This window comes from Festucalex cinctus, chromosome 12 (assembly GCF_051991245.1).
Source record: "Festucalex cinctus isolate MCC-2025b chromosome 12, RoL_Fcin_1.0, whole genome shotgun sequence".
Lineage (NCBI taxonomy): Eukaryota > Metazoa > Chordata > Actinopteri > Syngnathiformes > Syngnathidae > Festucalex > Festucalex cinctus.
This window is the reverse complement of record NC_135422.1, coordinates 16,790,839-16,815,448: the sequence shown is the minus strand read 5'-3', so window position 1 is coordinate 16,815,448 and position 24,610 is coordinate 16,790,839. Positions and strand designations below refer to the sequence as shown.

The 24,610-nt window shown below is 38.1% G+C and overlaps 1 protein-coding gene across 2 annotated transcripts in view; it reads left to right on the top strand.

The window, feature by feature from the left end:
- Positions 1 to 24,610, top strand: part of fndc3ba (fibronectin type III domain containing 3Ba) — a 146,241-nt gene that overhangs the window by 84,697 nt on the left and 36,934 nt on the right. For both annotated transcript variants that reach the window (XM_077539744.1, XM_077539745.1), the window contains exons 4-7: positions 13,239 to 13,315; positions 17,706 to 17,937; positions 18,024 to 18,192; positions 19,492 to 19,622. In XM_077539744.1, the coding sequence (XP_077395870.1) occupies positions 13,239 to 13,315; positions 17,706 to 17,937; positions 18,024 to 18,192; positions 19,492 to 19,622 (609 nt within the window). The remainder of the gene's footprint in view (positions 1 to 13,238; positions 13,316 to 17,705; positions 17,938 to 18,023; positions 18,193 to 19,491; positions 19,623 to 24,610) is intronic.

Genomic DNA, 24,610 nt, shown 5'->3' with positions numbered 1-24,610 from the left:
GCCGGTTATACGTTTAATCTAGAGCTACGAAAATTGGTACACATATGTAACAGACTATGATCTACAAAAAAGCCTGTTGGTGCCATATGCTAAACCTAACAGGAAGTCCGCCAGAGGCAGGGCATCAAATTTTGCATTTCAAAATTTTTACTTAATGAAGCATTTCCGGCTGTACGTTTCACCTAGAGTGACCAAAATTTGAAGACATATGTAACAGCCCTCGAGGTACAAAAAACTCTTTTTGAACCATATGCTAAACCTAACAGGAAGTCTGCCATTTTGATTTACTTTGGAACATGTTGCCATTTTTTTGGCCATTTCATAGGGGTCTTATTTTAACGAACTCCTCCTACAGAGTTTATCCGATCATCTTCAAACTTGGTGTGATTCATCTTAAGATGTTGACGATGAAAAGTTATCGAAAGCTTTTTATTTCGTCGCACGCTGTTGTCGTGGCATGCACTGTTGGCAAAGGGAAAAAAAATCCTTCTTAATGCAGCGTTCCCAGTTGGACGAAGCAGCTCGAGCTACAAAAAATTGTAGACATATGTACACATTTGTCCACATATATATATTTACATATGCATGTAAAAAAATTATGTCAGGCTAAACTAAATGGTTGATTAGGCCCCACACATTTTCACCTTACCACACCCTCTTTGCAAAAGGTTTGAACACTCCTGGCCTAAACCTAGGTGTATACTCAAACTATGCACGCACATAAAGCCTGGAACAAAATGTGTAATTTAGAGGGTTCTTGTTTTGTTTTTTGTATTCCTTATATTTCATGTCATTATACTTGACACACTATTTTTACTACTCATTGAATCAGTTATAAGAACATTTAATTGATACAATCCAATCACATCCTAGAGAATTGAAAACACATTCAATCATGAGGTTGTTAAGACACATTTACTTCTGTAGCACTTAACCACAAACAAGTTGCGACATCCCCTGATCTAACCCTCCAACCGGGCAAGGAAAAACTTTCAGGGGTCATATTTTAACGAACCCCTCCTACAAAATTTATCCGACTGTCTTCAAACTTGGTGTGTTTCATCTTAAGATGTTTAAGATGCAAAGTAATCGAAAGTTTTTTATTTTGTAACACGCTGTTGCCATAGCAATGCATTGTTTGTCAAGTGCTGCTTTTTTTTTTTTATACACATGAAAACTCATGGAACTTTGCAAAGACATCAGACTTGTCATGAACATGAATTTTCAGAGATTTAATGTGCAATTTGCAATAAATAGCGCCCTCTAGACCTTTTTATGAAGCATTTCCGATTGTATGATTATGCTAGACCTACAAAAAAGTATTATGTAGCCATTTGCCAAACCAAAGAGGAAGTCCGCTATTTTGATTTTATTTTGGGAATTATACATCATTTTTGGCCTTTTTCATTCAACTTTGCACAGACAAGGCATGGAAAAAACTAACATTTTAAATGGTCCTTGTTCCATGTAACAGTTGTCAAGTGCTGCTTTTTTTTTTTTTTTATACACATGAAAACTCATGAAACTTTGCAAACACATCAGACTTGTCATGAACATGAATTTTCAGAGATTTATTGTGCAATTTGCAATAAATAGCTCCCTCTAGACATTTTTATGAAGCATTTCCGATTGTATGATTATGCTAGACCTACAAAAAAGTATTATGTAGCCATTTGCCAAACCAAAGAGGAAGTCCGCTATTTTGATTTTATTTTGGGAATTATACATCATTTTTGGCCTTCTTCATTAAACTTTGCACAGACAAGGCATGGAAAAAACTAACATTTTAAATGGTCCTTGTTCCATGTAACAGTACCCCAACGTGCCAGTACCCTGACGTGCAAGTAACCCAACGTTGTGCTCAATAGCGCCCTCTATGCATTTTTATGGAGCATTTCCAATTGTATGATTCAAGCGATACACAACTAAAGATGACTTGACCTAGATTTGTGAAAACTGGGAGGCATACCTATTAGCTTAAGACCTACAAAAAGTATTCTGTAGCCGTATGCTAAACCTAAAAGGAAGTCCGCCATTTTGAATTTATTTTGGGAATTGCGCACCATATTTTGCGTTTTGATTTAACTTTGCACACACAAGGCTTGTCAAAAACATTTTAGATGGTCCTTGTCCTATTTGACAGTACCCCAACGTGCCAGTACCCCGACGTGCAAGTACCCCAACGTGGCACGCCTTTGCTGTAGCGATGCATTGTTTGCAAAGAATTATTTTTTTTATATGATTCAGCTAGATGTGTGAATATTGGGAGGCATACCTATCAGCCGAATACCTCGACAAAGCATTCCATAGCAATGTGAACAAACACAAAAAGCATGGCAAAACATTTACAATTTAGACGGTTTCTTATGAAACAGTACCCTAACGTGCCAGTACCCCGACGTGCAAATACCCCAACGTGGCACGGGTTGCGAGGGCCCTTTATAGCTGCTCGCAGCTCTAGTTATTATTCTTCTTCTTCTTTTTCTTTGTTATTATTCTTTTCCGCAAACAACCACATTTTTGAGGCACTAAACATGAACGAAAACTCACCAAACTTTACACGCAGATCGGGCCTGGCGAAAAATTTTATATTTTAAAGTCGCCATACATGATAACAGAAAAATGGCTCTGTAGCGCCACCTACATAGGTTTAACGGATCCCTGTCCCGCTACGATTGTCCTATGGCTACGAAAATTGTGTGGCACCTGTAGCACATCCAGATGAACAAAAACCTCTTTGATATGTGTACCCTAAAATAGACAGGAAGTGAGGTATGAGTATTTGAATGTCCAATTTTGGCCCATTTTTGCACATTTACAGGGGTCATACTTTTGCCCGCTTCTCCTACACGGTTAACCCGATTGACTTCAAACTTGGGCTGTACCATCTCAACACCTGGGACAACATCATGGTAAAAAATCTAAAGTTTTTGACATACTATATGACGGTGGCGGGGCATCAAATTTACAGTTTCAAAATTCTTACTTAACAAAGCATTGCCGGTGGTACGTTTAATTGAGAGCCACGAAAATTGGTACACATATGTAACAGACTATGATCTACAAAAAAGCCTGTTGGTGCCATATGCTAAACCTAACAGGAAGTCCGCCAGAGGCGAGGCATCAAATTTTGTGTTTCAAAATTCTTATTTAATGAAGCATTCACGGCTGTACATTTCACCTAGAGTTACCAACATTTGAAGACATATGTAACAGCCCTCAAGGTACAAAAAACTCTTTTTGAACCATATGCTAAACCGAACAGGAAGTCCGCCATTTTGATTTACTTTGGAACGTGTTGCCATTTTTTGGGCCATTTCATAGGGGTCTTATTTTAACGAACTCCTCCTACAGAGTTTATCCGATCATCTCCAAACTTGGTGTGATTCATCTTAAGATGTTGAAGATGAAAAGTTATTGAAAGCTTTTTATTTCGTCGCACGCTGTTGCCGTGGCATGCACAGTTTGCAAAGGAAAAAATTCCCTCTTAATGAAGCATTCCCAGTTGTACGAAGCAGCGAGAGCTACGAAAATTTAGAGACAAATTTAACAGCCCACGATGTACAAAAAAGGCTCTTGGTGCCATGTGCTAAACCCAACAGGAAGTCCCGTAGGGGCCGGTCATCACATTTTGAGGTAAAAAACTCCTCTTTAACGAAGCATTCCCGGTTGTACGTTTCACCTAGCGCTATGATAATTTAGAGGCATACATAAGAGCCCACGATGTACAAAAAAGTCTCTTGGAACCATCTGCTAAACCAAACAGGAAGTCCGCCATTTTGATTTACGTTGGGATTTGTAGCCATTTTTTGTGGCCTTTTTTAGGGGTCATATTTTAACGAACTCCTCCTACAAAATTTATCCGACTGTCTTCAAACTTGGTGTGCTTCATCTTAAGATGTTTAAGATACAAAGTTATCGAAAGTGTTTTATTTTGTCGCACGCCGTTGCCATAGCGGTGCATTGTTTGCCAAGTAAAATGCTGCTTTTTTTTTTTTATCTAAACATGTGCAAAAACTCATGAAACTTTACACACACATCAGGCTTGTCATAAGCATGAATATTTTAGAGAGTTTTTCTGCAATTTTCAATAAATGGCTCAATAGCGCCATCTCGACATTTTAAGATGTTGAAGATGAAAAGTTATTGAAAGCTTTGTATTTCGTCGCACGCTGTTGTCATGGCATGCACTGTTTGCAAAGGAAAACAAATATCCTTAAAGAAGCATTCCAACTTGTACGAAGCAGCGAGAGCTACGAAAATTTGTAGACATATGTAACAGCCCAAGATGTACAAAAAAGTCTCTTGGTGCCCTGTGCTAAACCCAACAGGAAGTCCCCCAGGGGCCGGGCATCACATTTTGAGCTAAAAAACTCCTCTTTAACAAAGCATACCCGGCTGTACGTTTCACCTAGAGTTACCAAAATTTGTAGAGGTATATAACAGCCCTCGAGGTACAAAAAACTCTTTTTGAACCATATGCTAAACCTAACAGGACGTCCGCCATTTTGATTTACTTAGGAATGTGTTGCCATTTTTTGGGCCATTTCATAGGGGTCATATTTTAACGAACTCCTCCTACAGAGTTTATCCGATCATCTTCAAACTTGGTGTGACTCATCTTAAGATGTTGAGGATGAAAACTTATTGAAAGCTCTTTATTTCTTCGCACGCTGTTGTCGTGGCATGCACTTTTTGCAAAGGAAAAAAATCCTTCTTAATGAAGCATTCCCAGTTGTACGAAGTAGCTAGAGCTACAAAAATTTGTAGACATTTGTAACAGCCCACAATGTACAAAAAAGTCTCTTGGTGCCATGTGCTAAACCCAACAGGAAGTCCCCCAGGGGCCGGGCATCACATTTTGAGCTAGAAAACTCCTCTTTAACGAAGCATTCCCGGTTGTACGTTTCACCTAGCGCGATGATAATTTGCAGGCATACATAAGAGCCCACGATGTACAAAAAAGTCTCTTGGAACCATGTGCTAAACCAAACAGGAAGTCTGCCATTTTGATTTACGATGGGATTTGTTGCCATTTTTTGTGGCCTTTTTCAGGGGTCATATTTTAACGAACTCCTCGTACAAAGTTCATCCGACCGTCTTCAAACTTGGTGTGTTTCATCTTAAGATGTTTAAGATGCAAAGTTATTGAAAGCTCTTTATTTCTTCGCACGCTGTTGTCGTGGCATGCACTTTTTGCAAAGGAAAAAAATCCTTCTTAATGAAGCATTCCCAGTTGTACGAAGTAGCTAGAGCTACAAAAATTTGTAGACATTTGTAACAGCCCACAATGTACAAAAAAGTCTCTTGGTGCCATGTGCTAAACCCAACAGGAAGTCCCCCAGGGGCCGGGCATCACATTTTGAGCTAGAAAACTCCTCTTTAACGAAGCATTCCCGGTTGTACGTTTCACCTAGCGCGATGATAATTTGCAGGCATACATAAGAGCCCACGATGTACAAAAAAGTCTCTTGGAACCATGTGCTAAACCAAACAGGAAGTCTGCCATTTTGATTTACGATGGGATTTGTTGCCATTTTTTGTGGCCTTTTTCAGGGGTCATATTTTAACGAACTCCTCGTACAAAGTTCATCCGACCGTCTTCAAACTTGGTGTGTTTCATCTTAAGATGTTTAAGATGCAAAGTTATCGAAAGTTTTTTATTTTGTCGCACGCTGCTGCTATAGCGATGCATTGTTTGCCAAGTAAAGTGCTGCTTTGTTTTTTTATCTATACATGTGTGAAAACTCATGAAACTTTGCAAACACATCAGACTTGTCATGAACATGAATTTTTAGAGATTTATTGTGCAATTTGCAATAAATAGCGCCCTCTAGACATTTTTATGAAGTATTTCCGATTGTATGATTCTGCTAGATTTGTGAAAATTAGGACAGACCCCTATCAGCCTAATACCTACAAAAAAGTATGATGTAGCCATTTGCCAAACCAAAGAGGAAGTCCGCTATTTTGATTTTATTTTGGGAATTATACATCATTTTTGGCCTCTTTCATTAAACTTTGCACAGACAAGGCATGGAAAAAAACTAACATTTTAAATGGTCCTTGTTCCATGTAACAGTACCCCAACGTGCCAGTACCTTGACGTGCAAGTAACCCAACGTTGTGCTCAATAGCGCCCTCCATGCATTTTTATGGAGCATTTCCAATTGTATGATTCAAGCGATACACAACTAAAGATGACTTGACCTAGATTTGTGAAAACTGGGAGGCATACCTATTAGCTTAAGACCTACAAAAAGTATTCTGTAGCCGTATGCTAAACCTAAAAGGAAGTCCGCAATTTTGAATTTATTTTGGGAATTGCACACCATCTTTGGCCTTTTGCACTCACAAAGCTTGTCAAAAACATTTTAGATGGTCCTTGTCCGATTTGACAGTACCCCAACGTGCCAGTACCCCGACGTGCAAGTACCCCAACGTGGCCCAGGTTGCGAGGGCCCTTTATAGCTGCTCGCAGCTCTAGTTTGTATTTATTTTTTATTTTGGAATGTCTCTGGAAAGTCTCCCAGAGAATTTATGAATTCCACTTGCCCAATAGAAACGTCCACAGCAGCAAATGGGTTAAAAGACAACATTCAGTTTTATACTTTTGATTTATTCTTCAACTTGTGACCTTAATTCAGGGCTGCTACAATCGAATATTTTTAGTATCTCTTGCAAGGGCCGAAAATAGGCGCTTTCACATCACAGTTTGCGAATCAAAATTAGCATGCTGCGCCTCATCAAGACACAATGAAAATAAAATCTGACAATCACACTTTTTCCGATAACTAAACTGTGAAGATGTCCTAAAAAGCATCGCTCGGCTGAACACAACAAGCTTACGTCACTTACACGAGTGTTACTTATGCCACAACAGCTAGCTAGCTAGCTAGCAACAAGTTTTGGCTAGCTACTATTGCGGCTAGACACCAGCAGGCAGGCATGGTAGCAGGGTTATTTTTCTCCCGAGGCTAATGTGTGCTTGAAAGACAAATAAAATTCTGGAGGGGCTTAATTGAGGTTACACAGTTTTCTGACAGGGCTAAAATACCCACCGGTGTAGCGCTATCCCCGCTAAACACGTAGCGGAGTCGCTTCTAAGTCTTAAGTCGGTAATCATCACCACCATGGCGGTGAATAAGGTCAATTTTGACAAGTATTGTTCTCACAAAGGGATTACGAGGAGAGATGGCAGACTCATGCTCAAAAACACAAGATTGACATTTAATTGGAATGAGGCGCTTGGGTGATAGAGTACACTTTTCACAGACGTCTGGCTGGCACGGCGTTAAAGAGAACATCCAACTTTGAACTAGGAATGTGACGATATATTGATATCGCGATAAATCGTGATACTTTTTCTCCTGATAGATTATCGGTACGCCTACGCAAGTATTGTGATATTTGTAGTTACTATACAGCCACTATAACGGCTCCATTGTTCATGATTTATTGAGCAATTACTTGACGGGCCACTAGGGGGAGCACCTCATAAGAGTGGCGGGGAAATGGACGAAAGTCTTCAGGCGAAGAAGACTCACCATCTTTTATTATTATTATTATTATTATTATTGTTGTTGTTATTGTTATAATATATTATTTTAATATTATTTATTATTATTTTATTTATATTTATATATCATGTATATATTATATATTTATATTATATTTATTTTTATTATATTATGAATTATTATAATTTTATTTATTTATTTATATAATTATTATTATTTTATTATTAGTTTTTTCCGTAGATTATCGTGGATTTATTACCTGACCAATATATCGATAATCGCGGTATCGTCATATAGTGAGATAATCGTTATTGGGAGCCTTGTATCACATATCGTATCGTGAGGGACCCATTGGTACCCACCCCTAGACTATCGAGGGAAAACTATACTCTCCGGAAACCGGAAATCAATTATTATTGAATCAAAAAAAAAAAAAGAAAAAGTTTTTACTTTGGAAAGCAGTGATCATTAATTGTACTGACCAAACCAGTAAAAGAATCATACTTAATTTATTATTTTGAACTTGAAATAATGTCCTGTTTCGGAATAAAGATACTGAAATTAGATAAAAAAAAGAGAAAAAAAAAAGATTAATTTGCAAAATAATCAACAGATTAATCGATTATTAGTAATCAGAGAATAATAATTACTTTTGACAGTTTACAAGGAGATTTTTACAATTGTTACGTTAAACAATGACTAAACGATTACACCATGATTCAAATGGTTGTCGATGAATTTGATAATCGATGAGTCGTCAATTTATTGAGAGGAGTAAATTAATTTGGTTTGATACTGAAGTCATTGCGTATGCTCCCTTCGCGTTGCCTGCTATGATGTGGTGATGTTATGAAAGTGGCTCCGAAGCAGGAATGTGCATGCACATACCTTACACGCACGCACACACACGCAGGCTTACTGTGAGCCCCCTTGTGCAAACGCTGCAGGTTATGATTTTACATTCCAAAGCAAATCAGCGACTCACTCAGATTGCACGCCGACTGCCAACTTGTTTTTTATTTTTTATTTCATACTTATATTGTGCCTGCTGCCAGTTGCCGCGCACTCTTTTGCATTGTTACCCACCCGGGGCAGGAAGTAGCCCCCCCGCGTCCTCCTCGGCTGCCCCTTCCCCTAACCGCCCTCGCATGTTTGACCCGGGATGTGCCGCTAATATTAAAAAAAAGTTGGCTCCCGTGTTTCCTGCTGAAGTTCGTGTGTATTTGTGTTCCTGTCTTCCATAATAAGTGTGACATCACCTATGACCTCCCACCTCTTATTGATGGGACATTTTTGGCTGGAAAAATATAGTTCACCCTCCATGTTTTAACTCCAAAAATTCCTGCCCTTGACATCCTATCTTTTACTGTGGAGCGTTTTTCTTTGCGGGGACATTTCGGTTGGTCCGCGCAAGCAAAAAATACTAGTGCGCGCACGCACGCGCGGAGGAAGCCGTCGTGGTAGCTTCTCGGGCCTCGGGGGCTCAGAGGACCGATAGCATTACCCCGCTGACTCTTGCGTAACTTCCAGGCAATGCCACGTCACTGCTGACACACAAACACATGCATGCACGCGCCCGCTTGAAGTGCATGAAAGGTGCTTGTCGTTTAAAAAAAGAAATCTTCGTCTGGTAGCCACATGTGCAGTTCAAAAAAAAATAAAAAATCTTGTTGTGAACCGAATACATGTATTGCGAGTGTGTGCTAATGCAGCGGTCAGACAGTGCGAGGGTCGTTCTGGGTTCCTGCGTGTGTTTGTAATTTTGGGGCCCGCTGGCAGCTGGCTTTGACAGCTGCATGATGGGAAACGTCTGATGAAATGTTACATCACCTCCCCCCGTGTGTGCGTGTGTTGCTTTGCGTGTCAATGTATGGAAGAAAGACAGCTGGACAAGAGGACAAACAAACGTGTTCCTTGTGAGACAGTCGAGTTGAATGGATGACATTGTGTGGGTGTACTCGGTTGTTTTTGTACATATTAAGATTATTTATAGTTAAGGAAAAGGAATGAAATATTGAGTTGCCCCCATCCGATCATGTTATTAGACATCGGGGTTGATCACGTGATTTTTAGATGAAAGGATGGAGGAAAGATGGGTCGCTGCTGGATGCTCGTACACGCCTCTTCTTTTTTTTTTTTTTTTTTTTTTTTTTTTTTTTTTTTTTTAGGTAGACATGCCATTTTTCTTTACATTTTTTTACATACATGCCATTTTTTGCATACACTGGATTTTCTACATACATGTCATTTTTTTATGTGCATGTCATTTTTTTACGTACATAATGTATGTACGCTGCAATTTGTACGTACACGCCATTTGTATGACATGCCATTTTTTTTACATGCACCATTTTTTTTTACAAACTTTTTTTTTTTCACAAACGGCAGTTTTTACATACGTACCATTTTGTACATTCACAATTTTCTTTACGTGCACAGTATTTTACATACACAGCATTTTCTACATATTTTTTTTTTACATACACGCCATTTTGTACATGCACACCATCTTTTATGTACACAGTATTTTTAGTACACAGCATTTTTTACATGTCATTTTTTACATACATGTGATTTTTTTTTATGTACATGTCATTACATACGTGCCATTTTTTACATACACTACATTTTGTACGTTCATGCAATTTTTTTAAGTAGACATGCCATTTTTTTTCCGTACACTTTTTGTACGTACATGCCATTCGTACGACATGTTTTGTTTTTTTTACATGCACTGCATTTTATTTATTTATTTTTTATAAGCACACCATTTTTTTTTTTTTTTGCAAACACATCAGTTTTGACATGCACGCCACTATTGTTCATTCAAACGTTTTTACGCACGCAGCATTTTTTACGTACGTCATTTTTTTACGCACGTCTTTTTTTTTACGTACAAGTCATTTTTTACCTCCGCACCATTTTCTACAGATACAATTTTTTTACGAGCATGCCATTTTCTATGTACACGCCATTTTGTACCTACGTGCCTTTTTTTATGTACACGCAATTTTGTACATAAAGTACACACCATTTTTTTGCATGCAAGACATTTTGTACATTCACACCATTTTTTACATATTCTTGCGTACACAGCATTTTTTTTCACATACACCATTTTTTATGCACTTTTTTTTAAACGTAAAAGTCATTTTTTTACGTACACTCAAATTTTCTATGTTTGCGCTATTTTTTTATGTACACGCTATTTTGTACATGCATGCCTTTTTTTTTTTTTTTTTTTTGTGTGTGTGTGTATACGCGCACGCGTACACATCCGTACAAGCATCCAGTTATGTGCAGCTTTTCCTAAATGGCGGGCATGTGGCTTACAGCTGTGTGTGTACGTGAAGGGCACCTCACAAAGACTGTCTTGTATTTTTCAGTGGGGTGGGTGGGGGGTGGGGGGATATTTGGGCCTGTTGGGTCCAGTCCAGGGGGCCATGGATGGGAATGTGTGTGTGTCTGTCAAGGAATGCTGCTGTTTGCTGAGCGAAGAGCACAAGGCTATCAGCAGGAGAGTGTGCGTTGTGAGCTTCTCCTCAATGAGGACTTTCATACCCGTCGCGGCGGCGGCGGCTGAGTAGACGAGACTTAAGGAGGTCTGTCTACTCGCTACCTGTTACCTTCTCACCACACTGACACACGCAAACACGCTCTACCCCTTGTGTGTGCCCGGGTGCGTGTGAGTGTTTGACCTGACTGGAAGAGGTGGGGAAGGAAAGAGGGAATCATCTTGGGATGAAAGAAAGGAAAAGATGGAGGATGGAGTGAGTAATATTGCAAGGATGTGACTAATGGTCGGAAACTAAGGCAGCTAATTCCTGAAAATAGGAACCGTAACGGATGGAGAAAATGTCGCTCTGGTAACTAGTTATTTAGTGCAGTTTAATTTTCACAAGGCATGTTTTAGCCCTTTGATGTTTAAAATCCACACTAATGGTCAGATGAATAATAATGTGCTTGTGAAGCAACTCAATATGTGGAGAAACCCAAGTATTATTATCAAGTAAGTGCCTCAATATTAAGTGTTATTAGAAATTGTAGGTCGTTTATATGAAATGCTGTAATGTACAAAAGAACAATATTGTTTTTTTGTTTAGTCTGAGGTAAGTTTTTTTTACAATATTTTTACCTTTTTTGTATCGCCAACACAACATTGTGATAATTATCATATTGTGACCTTCATATTGTGATAATATCGTATCGTGATGTTTGGATCTCATTACATCCCTATTGTGCACAGCAATAAATATAGTCAAATAAACACAATTGCATAAATGATGGCAACAAAATGTCACTTGCGTAAGTGGCACTTGCTTGATCTCTTCTTTTTAGGAAAGTACCTTGTCTAATGTGGGGAATGCGGTGGAGAATTTTATTTTTTATTTTTTGTAAATTTCCGGAAAGTTTTTTTTGTAAACTTCTCAAATATTTTCTGTTAATTTTTCAAGTTTTTGGAAAGTTTTCATTAAATTTGAGGAAAGTTTTTGGTAAATTTCCTGAAAGTGCTTTCTTTTTGTAAATTTCTGGAAAAAAAAAAAAATTAAATTTGACATGTTTTTGGTAAATTTTTCTTTTTGTATATTTCCGAAAAGTTTTTGATAAATGTGTTTTCATGATATTTGGGGAAAGTTTTAAGTTAGTGGGAAGTTTTTGGTCAATTTTCTGCAAATTCTCGCAAAATTTCCAGACGGTTTCTTCAAAATTTTCCAGTGAAGTTGAGATGGGGAATTTTGGAAATCTTCCAAATAAATTTGGAAATATCATACCTTATGGGAATTCATAGAAGTCAACTGGGTATGATGGTATGAAGGATATTTTTGATGGAAAGGAATCATATTCAAGCATCAACATTTTGTCTTGTCATAATGATCGTAAATATTTTTACAAAAAACACTTCTGCTCCAATATGAAAACGATCAGGTGAAAAACACTAAATCCTCCTGTAACCGATATTCTTGCGCAAGGTAGTTTATTGCGCATCCTACCGTCATTAACTGAGAACTGCTGGTTGTTTGTTTACTACCTGTCCACCACCCGCCCGCATTCATGCTTTAAAACCGCCGCCAAATTTGGGGTGCGTTCGTTGTCTGCATTCTCGTCGGGATTTATTCCCTCCAGCGTTCCCAACAGCTTCCCAACGACTTTAGCAGCTCCGGACCTCCAGAAGATAGAGGAGGAGATGTCCGTGTGTTCAGGATAAGGCGGAAAAGTCAACAGAATTCCAAATCTGTTCCTTCTATTAAATAAATCGGTGGTATGACATTTTTTTGTTTGATTTTCATCGGAATCTAATACAGTGTCAGTGCTGTAGCTTGTTTCGGACATCGTTGATGGTAAAAAATGGTGTAGTACCTTGACTGACCTGTGAGGGGCAGTATGGTGCCACAGGGCATCCACACTATTGGAAAATGCAAAGAACAAGGAAGAGTAGTGGAAGAAGCTAGGTTAGCTGTTGCCTCAAAATTTGAGCGTACTGGGATTGAGGAACGTGTGCTGTACATTTTATTAGGGAATCGGGTACTTGTTGAGGCTTTGTTCATAATTTTTTGTCATTGTGTTAAATGATATTTTATATATCAAAAGTACTAGAGGTAGTGGTGAGTACTAAAAGAGTGAATGCTGAAAAAAGTGGTATCAAACATTGCGAAGTTATTTTTATCAATGTTAATCATATTTTTCTCGGCTGAGTCAGTATTTTTCCATCTTTGTCAGGTCCTGCCGAGGTCCCCATGATGTCCCCCAACGGCTCCATCCCGCCCATCCACGTACCCCCAGGATACATCTCACAGGTCTGTTTGCAGCACAGTCTTCACTTTTGGGGGGGGTGGAGGGTGGAGGGTAGGGCCCGACCGATGAGTCAGCCGCTGATTATAACCGGCCGATTATTGGCCTTCAAACATCGGCCAAAAACAATCGGCCAATTGGACCAAATGGCCGATTATTAAATAATCCCCTAATTTTCCCCTTAAACCGCTGTTATCGAAGAAAACAGAAGTTTCCGATGTTGTGAAAGTACCCTGAATGCACCATTTTGCTTGCATAGCATTAGCACAGGGGTGTCAAACATAAGGCCCGCGGGCTGGATCAGGCCCGCAAAGGGGTTTAATCCAGCCCGCGAGGTGAGTTTTGTAAAGCTAAAAAAACAAAAAAAAACAAATGTATTGTCGGACTAATTAATAAGCCGGCCACAATCAAAATATATCAAATGATTAATCTCACAAGCAGTCCTCAGATGAGCAATGCAACTTGTATGGGGGAATAGTCGTGGATGTCATTATTTTACACGCAACTTAAAGTTATAGTGTGTTTAATTATTATTCTTATTTTTTTTTTTATCATAGACCGACAAACGTGTTAAATAAGGATTAGCGTCCTTATAACGTCATTAACTGCGCCATGCCACATTCCATTTGCATTTGTATAATTTTTTTGGAACAATATGATTACAGTTGAGCTCCGTAATATAGGGCTGGCCCACAAATCGCAAAAATCTGTGTATAATTGACGGCAATCGTTTTTAAGGATATACCGTTATTTTACCGATGCGGCCCACTTGGTAATATATTTTCCTCCATGCGGCCCCTGAGCTAACATGAGTTTGACACCCCTGCATTAGCAACTAGCAACAGGCTGTGAAAGTACCCTGAATGCACCATTTTGCTTGTGTAGTAGTTGCATTAGTAACTCGCGGCAACTGGCGGGTCAGGATCGTCACGTTGAAGTGCGCCCCCTAGCGGTGGGAGGCAGGGCGTCAATGCGAGTGAATTAGAAAACAATCAGTGTGAGCTATAAAATAGGTCAAACACTTGATAAATCAGTGACCAATGCTATGGTGAAATTGTGCGCAGCCAACGGATGCTCTAATAGCTCAAAGAGGGATGAGATCATTCTTTCGGCTGCCGACAGCGATTTTAAACCCCACGAAAGACAGTGAGGAGTAAAAGACTAGCACGGTGGCTAGTGTGAAACTACGACGCAACTTTTTTTTTTTTGTAGCTATAGCGGCTTCAAATGACTGGTTTCAATGATTCGCAGTAATGTAGTGTCCTACTTGGGACGTTTTTTTGTGACACTTGACATATTTCCCACCTTTGAACGAAAACGCTCGCCGAAAATCAAGCTCTCTACATTCATTTATTATGGGATGTTTGCCCTCCGGAAGGCGCCGCGGGAGCTAAGCAGTAACGTCAGCTGGAAGGGTCGATTATCTGCGAAAAGCTCAACACAAAGAAATTGCATCATTTTTTTTAAATTATTGACCTAAGCTAGAACAAGCTCCTTAGAATGTAACATTACTCGCATCCCGAACATTTTCACCATGTCCTCCAAAAAAAATAAAAAATACGATAAAAGAAAGGCCACATATGAAGGAGTCTTTGAATTGTCCAACTGACTGGCCTTCAAATGCCACCTTTCAGGAATCGTAGGCCGCATTCTAACATGATAAGCGCCCGCTGTTGTACAGTAAACACCACATTAGCGTTAGGTTAGCACCTGTTTGCTCAGCGACAAGGAAGGTACAGAATGTCTTGATTGCCTCCAAACAAATGTCATTTACAGAAGCCAGGAGGGTCACTTAAATACAGTGTGTGGTCCGCATTTCGGCCACTGATAGTCAGGTCGTTGGCTTATGTGTGCGTGGGTGGGCCAAGTGTGAGCGGGAAACACTGTCACTCTTACATAAACAGGCCTGATAGGGGACACACACACCCACGCACGCGCCGTGTTATTGACAGATGAATGTTGTGTGCTAAAGTGTTGTCATGGTGTGTATGCGTGCGTGTATACTTTTCAGCAATTTGTGTGTGCGTGTGTTACCAGTAAATATTGCATGAGGTCGGGTCCACATGTAGTCATGCTGGGACTTTGGCCTGTGTAAACACCAAGCCCGAGGAGGGGGTTGTGTGTGCGTGTGCGCGTGCGTGTGTGTTGGGGGGGATTTGCACCGAGTGGGGTTCATCTTGTTTTACTCGCCTGCATTATAAGGGCCCAACTTATTAATCGCCAATATTAGCTCTTTTGAAAATAGGCATACAATTTATCAAATAAAATCGTTAGTTTAATGTAAAAAAAAAAAAAAAAATCTGAAAATAACAATAAATACAAAAATTATAGATTCTTTTAGTTTATTGTTAGAAAGTTGATGTTCAATAAAAAATTTTTTATATCATCTAAAATTAACATTAAATTCACTTTAACAAACTCAATATATTGATTAAATTTTTTTGTGAAAGTCTTCAATTGAAAATAAAATAATGAACAATAATAATGCACTTAAATCGGTGGTGTCAAACATAAGGCCCGCGGGCCGGATCAGGCCCGCAAAGGGGTTTAATCCGGCCCACGAGATGATTTTGTAAAGTAAAAAAAGTACTCTCAGACTAATTAATCAGCCGACCACAATCAAAATATATAAAATTTTTGTAATTTCACAAGCAGACCTCATATGAACAATGTAACGTGTACGGGGGAATCGTCCTTGATGTCATTATTTTACATACAACTTAAAGTTACGGTTTGTTAAATTATTATTATTATTATTATTATTATTATTATTATTATTATTATTATTATTATTATTATTATTATTAGTCTCCTCCCACATTCCAAAGACATGCATGGCAGGTTAATTGGGCGCTCCGAATTGTCCCTAGGTGTGCTTGTGAGTGTGGATGGTTGTTCGTCTGTGTGTGCCCTGCGATTGGCTGGCAACCAGTCCAGGGTGTCCCCCGCCTACTGCCCAGAGTCGGCTGAGATAGGCTCCAGCACCCCCTCGCGACCCTTGTGAGGAATAAGCGGTCAAGAAAATGGAATTGATGGATTGATGATGATGATGATGATTATTATTATTTATTATTATTATTGTTGTTGTTAATCATAGACCGACAAACGTGTTAAATACGACATAAATTCAATTACTGGTAACACAAATAGATATGACAAGGTTTAGCGTCCTTGTGTTCCGCGCAATGCATTCTGGGAACAATATATATGCAAAACAGGTAGATTTAACATGTCCAGAACTTGTCGCGTTCCATTTGCATTTGTATTACTTTTTGGAACAATATGATTCCAGCTGAGCTCCGTAATTTAGGGCAGGCACACAAATAGCCAAAATCTGCGTAGAATTGACGCAATCGTTTTTAAGTTATATACCGTTATTTTACAAATGCGGCCCACTTGGTAATATATTTTCCTCCATGCAGCCCCTGAGCTAACATGAGTTTGACACCCCTGACTTAAATTATTTAATTCCAAATTAAAATAAAATTACAGTAAATACAAAGTTTAATTCTTCACTTTACGATGTTGATTGTGATTTCCCTTCCTCCAAATAATCTAAAAAAAATCAATGAATGAAGTTGTTAATTTAATGTAAAAAAAAATCTGAAAATAACAATCAATAAAAAATTTGACATTTTTTTTAGTTTATGGTAGAAAGTTGATTTTCAATAAAAAAATAGTGTAAAAATGTCTTCCATCTAAAATTAACATTAAATTCAGCTTAACAAACTCAAGTCATTGATTACATTTTTTTTGTGAAAGTCTTCAATTGAAAATAAAATAATGAACAATAACAATGCATTTAAAATAATGTTTTTCCAAATTACAATAAAATTACAGTAAATACAAAGCTTAATTCTTCAGTTTACGATGTTATGATTTCACTTTCTCTAAAATTAATCTAAAAATAATAAAAAATACATCAAAGTTATTTAATTCCTCATAATTTTTCAATGTAAAATTAATTAACAAAATAAAAATAAAAAAACCGAGGTTTTAAAAGTAACAATTGATCAATATATCATATTTTTTTACGTTTTATGTAAAAAATGTTACAATTAAAACAAATCAATGCGGACATTTGACATGTTTTCCATCTATAATTAGATTTATACACAATCGATTACTTGTAATTGTATACTGTTTATTGTGAAAATAATTAATAATAAATAATCTTAAAATCGCAGAAATTCGCATTCAATTGAAGCTAATACTAAAAAGATATGATTAAGGAATATTCATAAAATAGATCATTTTGTGAAATAATATCATTTAAAATAATTTTGAAAAATCGAGTTATCCTTTTTAAAAACAAAAACAAAAAAACAATAGGTGATTAGCTTCAATAATACTGTGCAATATTAGCACGTTTACATGCCTGTGTTTCCTCCGCAGGTCCTGGAAGACACCACCGGAGTGCGCCGGGTGGTGGTGACCCCCCAATCTCCGGAATGCTACCCCCCCTCCTACTCCCCTGCGTTGTCGCCCACGCACCACCTGCCCCCTTACCTGACCCACCCCCACTTCATCCCCAACTCGCACTCGTTTTACCCGCCCGTCAGCCCCGGCGAGCTGACCCACCACCAGTACTACCAGCACCACCTCCCCCCCATGTACGGCGACCCAGGTACCGACGTCCCGAGCGCGTACGAGAAACGTGGCGGTGTTGCTAGCTAGCTAGCGCCGCTAAATGCTTTCGCTTCCTCCCGCCAGAAATCATCCCGGTGTACGGCATGTCCAACTTCATCCGAGAGGAGACGTACAGTAAGCCGCAGCCCAAGAAGATCAAGGAACAGAGACAACTGGAGCGACAAAACCGACTCAACTCGCCGCCCTCCACGCTCTATAAAGGCACCTTGGGACCGGCACACAACGGTTATAGGTGACCATGTGTCCAATCTTTCTTTTACCAAAAAATGCTTCGTGGTCTAACAAGAAGAAATCCAGTTTGATCAAAAATATTAAATGGTAAATGGAGTGCACTTTTAATAGCGCTTGGTCTTAATATGTTTACTAAGCCAGATTCATTTATTTACTTCAAACGTATTGTGTTAATAAATAATAAATCATTCGAAAGAGGACTAGCTTCTAGCTTTGTGTAGCTTCGCCCTTGCTAAGTTTCGACCTCAAAGCATTTGAGGAAAATATAAACAACAAAGATGGCTGAATCCAATTAATTGTTGTTCCGGTTAACGCAGCCAGACGAAATCACGTTTGTATTGCATCATTCGTTCTTCGGACTAGATAAATCTTCTTCCCACTCCTTGGACATGTAAATTATGGAATTTATTCTTGACAATTTTTTTTCTTTCTTCCTCTAAATTTTTATTTTTACATCAACTTGTATTTTACACTTGTAATGTTTGATTATATGTTCAAAACCATTAAACCAAACCAAACAAATGCTACGCATGTAGCTTCGTCTTCACTAATGCTAAACTTACTATTGCTAGTAGCTCTATCCTCGGTAATGCTAAATTCGCTGATGCTATGCTTGTAGCTGTGTCCTTAATGCGAGACTTGCTAATGCTACGCTAGTCGCTTCGTCCTCGCTAATGCTACGCTTGCTAATGCTATGCTTGTCGTTTCATCCTCGCTAATGCTAAATTTGCTAAAACTATGCTTGTAGTTGCGTCCATAATGCTAGACTCGCTAATGCTACGCTAGTCGCTTCGTCCTCACTAATGCTACACTCGCTAATGCTATGCTTATCGCTTCATCCTTGCTAGTGCTAAATTTGCTAACCTATGCTTGTAGCTGCGTCCTTAATGCTAGGCTCTCTAATGCTACGCTAGTCGCTTCATCTTTGCTAATGCTACGCTCGCTAATGCTATGCTTGTCGCTTCGTCCTCGCTAATGCTTGACTCTCTAATGCTAAGCTAGTACGCTTGCTAATGCTGAGCTACTTCTTCTAAGGAGCTAAGAAGGCACAAGAGGCAGCTAGCGTCCATGTTCACAAAGTCTAGTGGTTGACTCAAATGGGAAAATTATTAATCGGTGTTTGTTTGGTATTTAGTGTTTATTTTGAATGAAGACATTTTTTTAATATTAATTTAAAAATCAAGTCTAAAACAAAAAATTAAAAATCCTGTACTTTCTGACTGTCTTTTGCCGTCTGCATATACTTGCTATTATGCAAATTGTATAATGCTAATACATGTAACCATATGTTTCTAAATAGCAGCAAGTCCCACGCACCGTCACTCGGGTCCGTGGGGTCGGGCGGCGGAGTCGGCAGTCCGGGCGGCAAGAAACCGGAACGGCGACTTCGCAGCAGTCCACGCAACGGTGAACCGGAGGCGCACACGCAAGGTAGGACAAAATCATTTCTATGTAACATTTGTGCTGTGGATAGACATAATTAGGATTTATTGTCGGCTAACTGCTGCTTCTTGCGGAGCGCTTGTATGTGTGTGACCGACTTGTGACCTCATTGACCCGACTCAAACACGCCTTTGGATACATGAAACGCACCTTTTCTTTCAAGAACGGCTGAATGCATCCCCGGGTGGGTGAAAAAAAAAAAGGTTTGTCTGGCTAGCCGCATAGTTGAGGCTGTCCTGGAGTGCTATCGCTTTACCCCCAGCCACAATACACATCTTGTTTAGCGGGGTCGGTGGGGGTCATGGTGGTTGTGCATACCTGTGGAGTCCTGCTGGATGAAGGAAACTTTGTGTCATGGGGATACAGCAGCTCTGTGTTGACACTAAGTGGTACACGCAAAAAACGACATTTGTTGTTTCAGATCTTACCCTTAAAGTTATTAATTAAAGCACCCCCCAAATTTTACATATCTTTATATATAAATGTATGTTTACATATATATACATATATATATATTTTTTTTTACAGTGGATTGTTTCGCTTTGGTCAAGTTTTAATTCCATCTATGTCGTGTCGTGCTGTGTCGCATCTGTCATAGCATCTAGCTAGCGCTAAGCTACCCCCTTGTGAGGGTTCGTCACTGTTCCGGCATCCGAATTTGCAAGCTCCTCTCGTGCTAAGACGTCGTCAGAGGCCAACATATTTCTAAAGCATTTTCAGACAACCATCAGTGTCATATTGAAAATTCCAAAAGTAGTATAACTCTGACTTATACATACATATACACAAATGTAGGGGGCGGGTCTAGCGAAGGAGATTGACAGCTGGACTTGCTAGTCAGGAAGCCTTCCACACGTCGACGTCGCGATGTCTTCAGCTGTCTCGGCTCGGCCCAGCTGCGTCTCAGGGCCGTGATGGGGATCAGGGATGCACGCACGCACGCACGCACGCACGCACGCACGCACGCACCCACTTAGACACTCATGTAATGCTGTGCAAGTGAAAACAATCAGAACATGTGGGATTTACAGTAGTTTTGAGGCAAGGGGAGCTGGGACATTTAAAAAAAAAAAAAAAAAAAGTAGATCGCTGAAGCTCGGAAAAACTTGTGGGCGCTCTCTCTCGCTCTGCCTCGCTCTCTCTCCACCCACTCCGTTCTATAATGCCGTCTAAAATTGGCGCATAGCAATGTATTTAAAAAAATAATTTGTCTTTTTAAATAATAGATTTATTTTAATTAAGGTTAATAATATTAGTATTAGGATTAACAATGTTACGTATAATTTCAATGTTTAACTGCATTATATAAATGGCAATTTTTTATTTTAAATAATCTTATTCTTTTAGTGTAAATAATGAATGAAAATATAAAATAAAATATTTAAATAACATTTAACATGAATTTAAACATATTTTTAATTAATAATTGTTAAATTAATTTATTGTAAAACTAGGACAACTAAACTAAACTAGGACAAATTTATAGAATTTCTATAATTTCTTCTTCTTCTTCTTCTTCTTCTTCTTCTTATTGTTATTATTATTATTATTATTATTATTATTATTATTTACTTTATTTATTTATTAAATAAGTAACTTTATTAGAATTAATAATAGATTAGAAGGAACAATTTTATATATACATTATTACATTACATTATTCAATGTAAGACAATAGATACGTATACATTAAATTAATATATATATATATATATATATATATATATATATATATATATATATATCTCTATATATCTCTCTCTCTCTCTCTCTCTCTCTCTCTCTCTCTCTCTCTCTCTCTCTCTATATATATATATATATATATATATATATATATATATATATATATATATATATATATATTACATTCCAAATTTTAGTGCATTTTTTAAATTTTAAAAGGAACCAAAATAATTTTACACAATCTATTTAGAATTGGTTTATTATTATTATTATTATTATTATTATTATTATTATTATTATTATTATATTAATTACAAATAGGACAGTTAAAACATAATATTTGGAATAATTTCACACATTTGACTTTTTATTTTCTAACATTATATATCCTCCTCATCTACAGCCGTGTGTTTAAAAAAAAAAAAAATCAACTGTGACCTTGAGGGCGCATGAGAGTTTGACCCCACGGCCCATTTGTTGCGCCCTCGATGCCCTCGCCCGTATGTGGCTATTGCCCCGGTGCCAACATGGCAACCTAGCGCTTTCCTCCAGCTCAGCAAAGGCCCCGCCCTCTTCGCCTCTCGGAAGCGAGCCGAGCAGAAACAGATGTGGGTCCGCTACTCCTCCCTGCATCTTCCCTCCCTCCCTCCCTTCCTCCACCTCGTCTTCCTCCGTCTTCGCTTCCGCACGGCCCACCGCAGATTCCTAGAAAACGATCTTCCAACAGAAACATGGCCGTCCGGCTCCGTCGCCAAATTGCATGGAGCGTCCGACTGCGCTGCTAGCAATATTACAATACAGGCTTCATATTGTGTATATATTAGGGTTGTCAGGTGATTAAAATTTTTCATCATAATTAATCGCATGACTTCAATAGTTATCTCACGCTTAATTGCGAATTTTAGTCATTGTTACAGTAATTTCATAATAATTCATAAAATTGAGTTAAAATGAAAAATATATTGATTTGTGTTATGGTCATTTTTTTGCCACTAGATGGCATAATTGCATTTGTAAGACATTGATGACAGTTGAGTACGTTTTTCTTCTTTCATATTAAGATTTATCTAATCTTTAACATGAAATAACTTGTGAAGTTCTGCACATTTATAAAATTGTAAAATACAACTTGACCCCAGTCTCCACAAATATATGCATTATTATTAAATGTATTACTGCTAAATTTTGATGTGGACGTGTATTAATTGTGTTTAAGGAACTTTAAATTAACTCCAAATTAAGGCACTAATTTTATATATATATATATATATATATATATATATATATATATATATATATATATATATAAATTCGACAGTTTTCAGCTTGAGAAGCTGATTGGTTAATAACATGGCCGCCAACTGACCCAGTTGCAGTGTGGAAAAAGAAGACCAAAAAAAAGTTAATCTTTTCTTTCAGTGATGTCATCGTCATTCGCTGCACTCGCACACCTTTTGACCAAATCATGACTCACGCTTCCATATTAACATCCATTCTTCCTCCTTCCTTGTTTTGGATGTGCATCGCCATGGCGATAATCTCATCCCGGGCCCAGTTCCCCGTGCTTCCCACGGATTCCAAATAGGGTGATGCGGAGGAGGGGGAGGAGGGGGAGGGGGATGTCGGAAGAATTGACACGGACGAGATGAGAAATATGAAGCGAAAAATGATGACATCACGCGTGAGGTCATACGGGGACGCCTGTTGCTGCCAATCACAGTGCAACTGACCCGTCCGGTCGTCTGGTTGGAGTTTTCTTTCTATTATGCAAGGTGGCGCTTGTCGTGACTTACTTGAGCTTTTGATTTCAAGGCTGTCTGCATCTTAACTGCTTCTTTCTTTGGCGAGGGGCTTCTTGCACCTGCTTTTACATAACTCGGCTCGGGCTGAGCGGGGTCAGATGGGGTTCGGGTTCCCGGGTAAACCCAACAAACACAATCCCTCGACGTACAAGGAGAAGGGCCACTTATTTGGGAGGAGGCATGTGACTTGTCCCAGCCAATCAGCAAACAAAGGTCATAATTTGGTGTCGTGACTGAATAATATGTTATACTGGTATATTTATCTTATATATGGTAGAATAATAATTGATATAGAATGGAGTTTTAGGTAAAACAAAAATACATTTATGCATGTTATGTGTATATATTTATACGTATATAATGTGTGCGTGTGTGTGTATGTATATGCATATGTATTTGTATACATATACTGTTTTAGGGATGGGCGAGTACCAATACCAGGTATCAGTATTGGGCCAATACCTTATTTGCCAATGCCTTATTTGAAGGTATCAGTACTTGTGACAGTTGGCCGTTTTACAATCAGGAATTAGAATATAGAAGAACAGAATTTCTATAGATTTCAGGGAAAAAAAATGCTCTTGTGGAATATATAGGTCTTTTTATTATTATTATTATTGTGTCATTGTTTTTTGGGGGAATTTTGTGTATCAAAAGTACTAGTGGTATCGATACTTGGTATCGGTGACTATTCGAGTGGAGTACTCGTACTGGTATCGGTACGGGTATTACTATAAGTTTAATAAAATAAAATAGAAGAAATTTATAAAATAAATAAATTGATAAAATAAAATATATAACAATCTAGAATTTTCTAATATTATTAAAAACAAAATAAATAATACAAAATAATCAGTTTAAAATATAAATAAAATAAAATTGTAACAGTAAAAAGCATTAGAACTAATCATTGATATAAGAATAATAATATAAATAAAAATGTAGTATTATTGTCTATGTGGTCTTTTTTTTGTAAGTAAATTCTGAAGGAAAAAAAAAAACTTTTGTGATCATATAAGATAAAATAATTCTTAATAATTATTTCAAGATATTGGTACTCTTTTTACCATCAGGAAGTCAAAATTAGAAGAATAGAAAATAGCCATTAATTTAGTGCAAAATTAAGGAAAAATGCTATATTGGGATATATTGTTTTTTCTTGAAAATTTTCTGTCATTGTGTTTGTGATGGAAATTTTTGTATATCAAAACCAACGGTTACTTGTATTGAACATCGCTAAAAAAAATTCTTTATGGTGCCCATATGTTAGCTAAACAAATCAGGTAGGGAAAGATGGAATTATTTTTCAAAATGAACATACATTATTAATGGTAGTAATCATGCCCAATAAAGTTGGCTCAACTTGTTGCACTTATTTTGACAGCAAACTCGAACCTTGTGTCAAACGTCCCCATGTGAAACAAACTGTCACCATGGCAACCACCATTGTAGGTGTGTGTGCGTGTGCTTATTTGTTATTGTTTGTGTGCA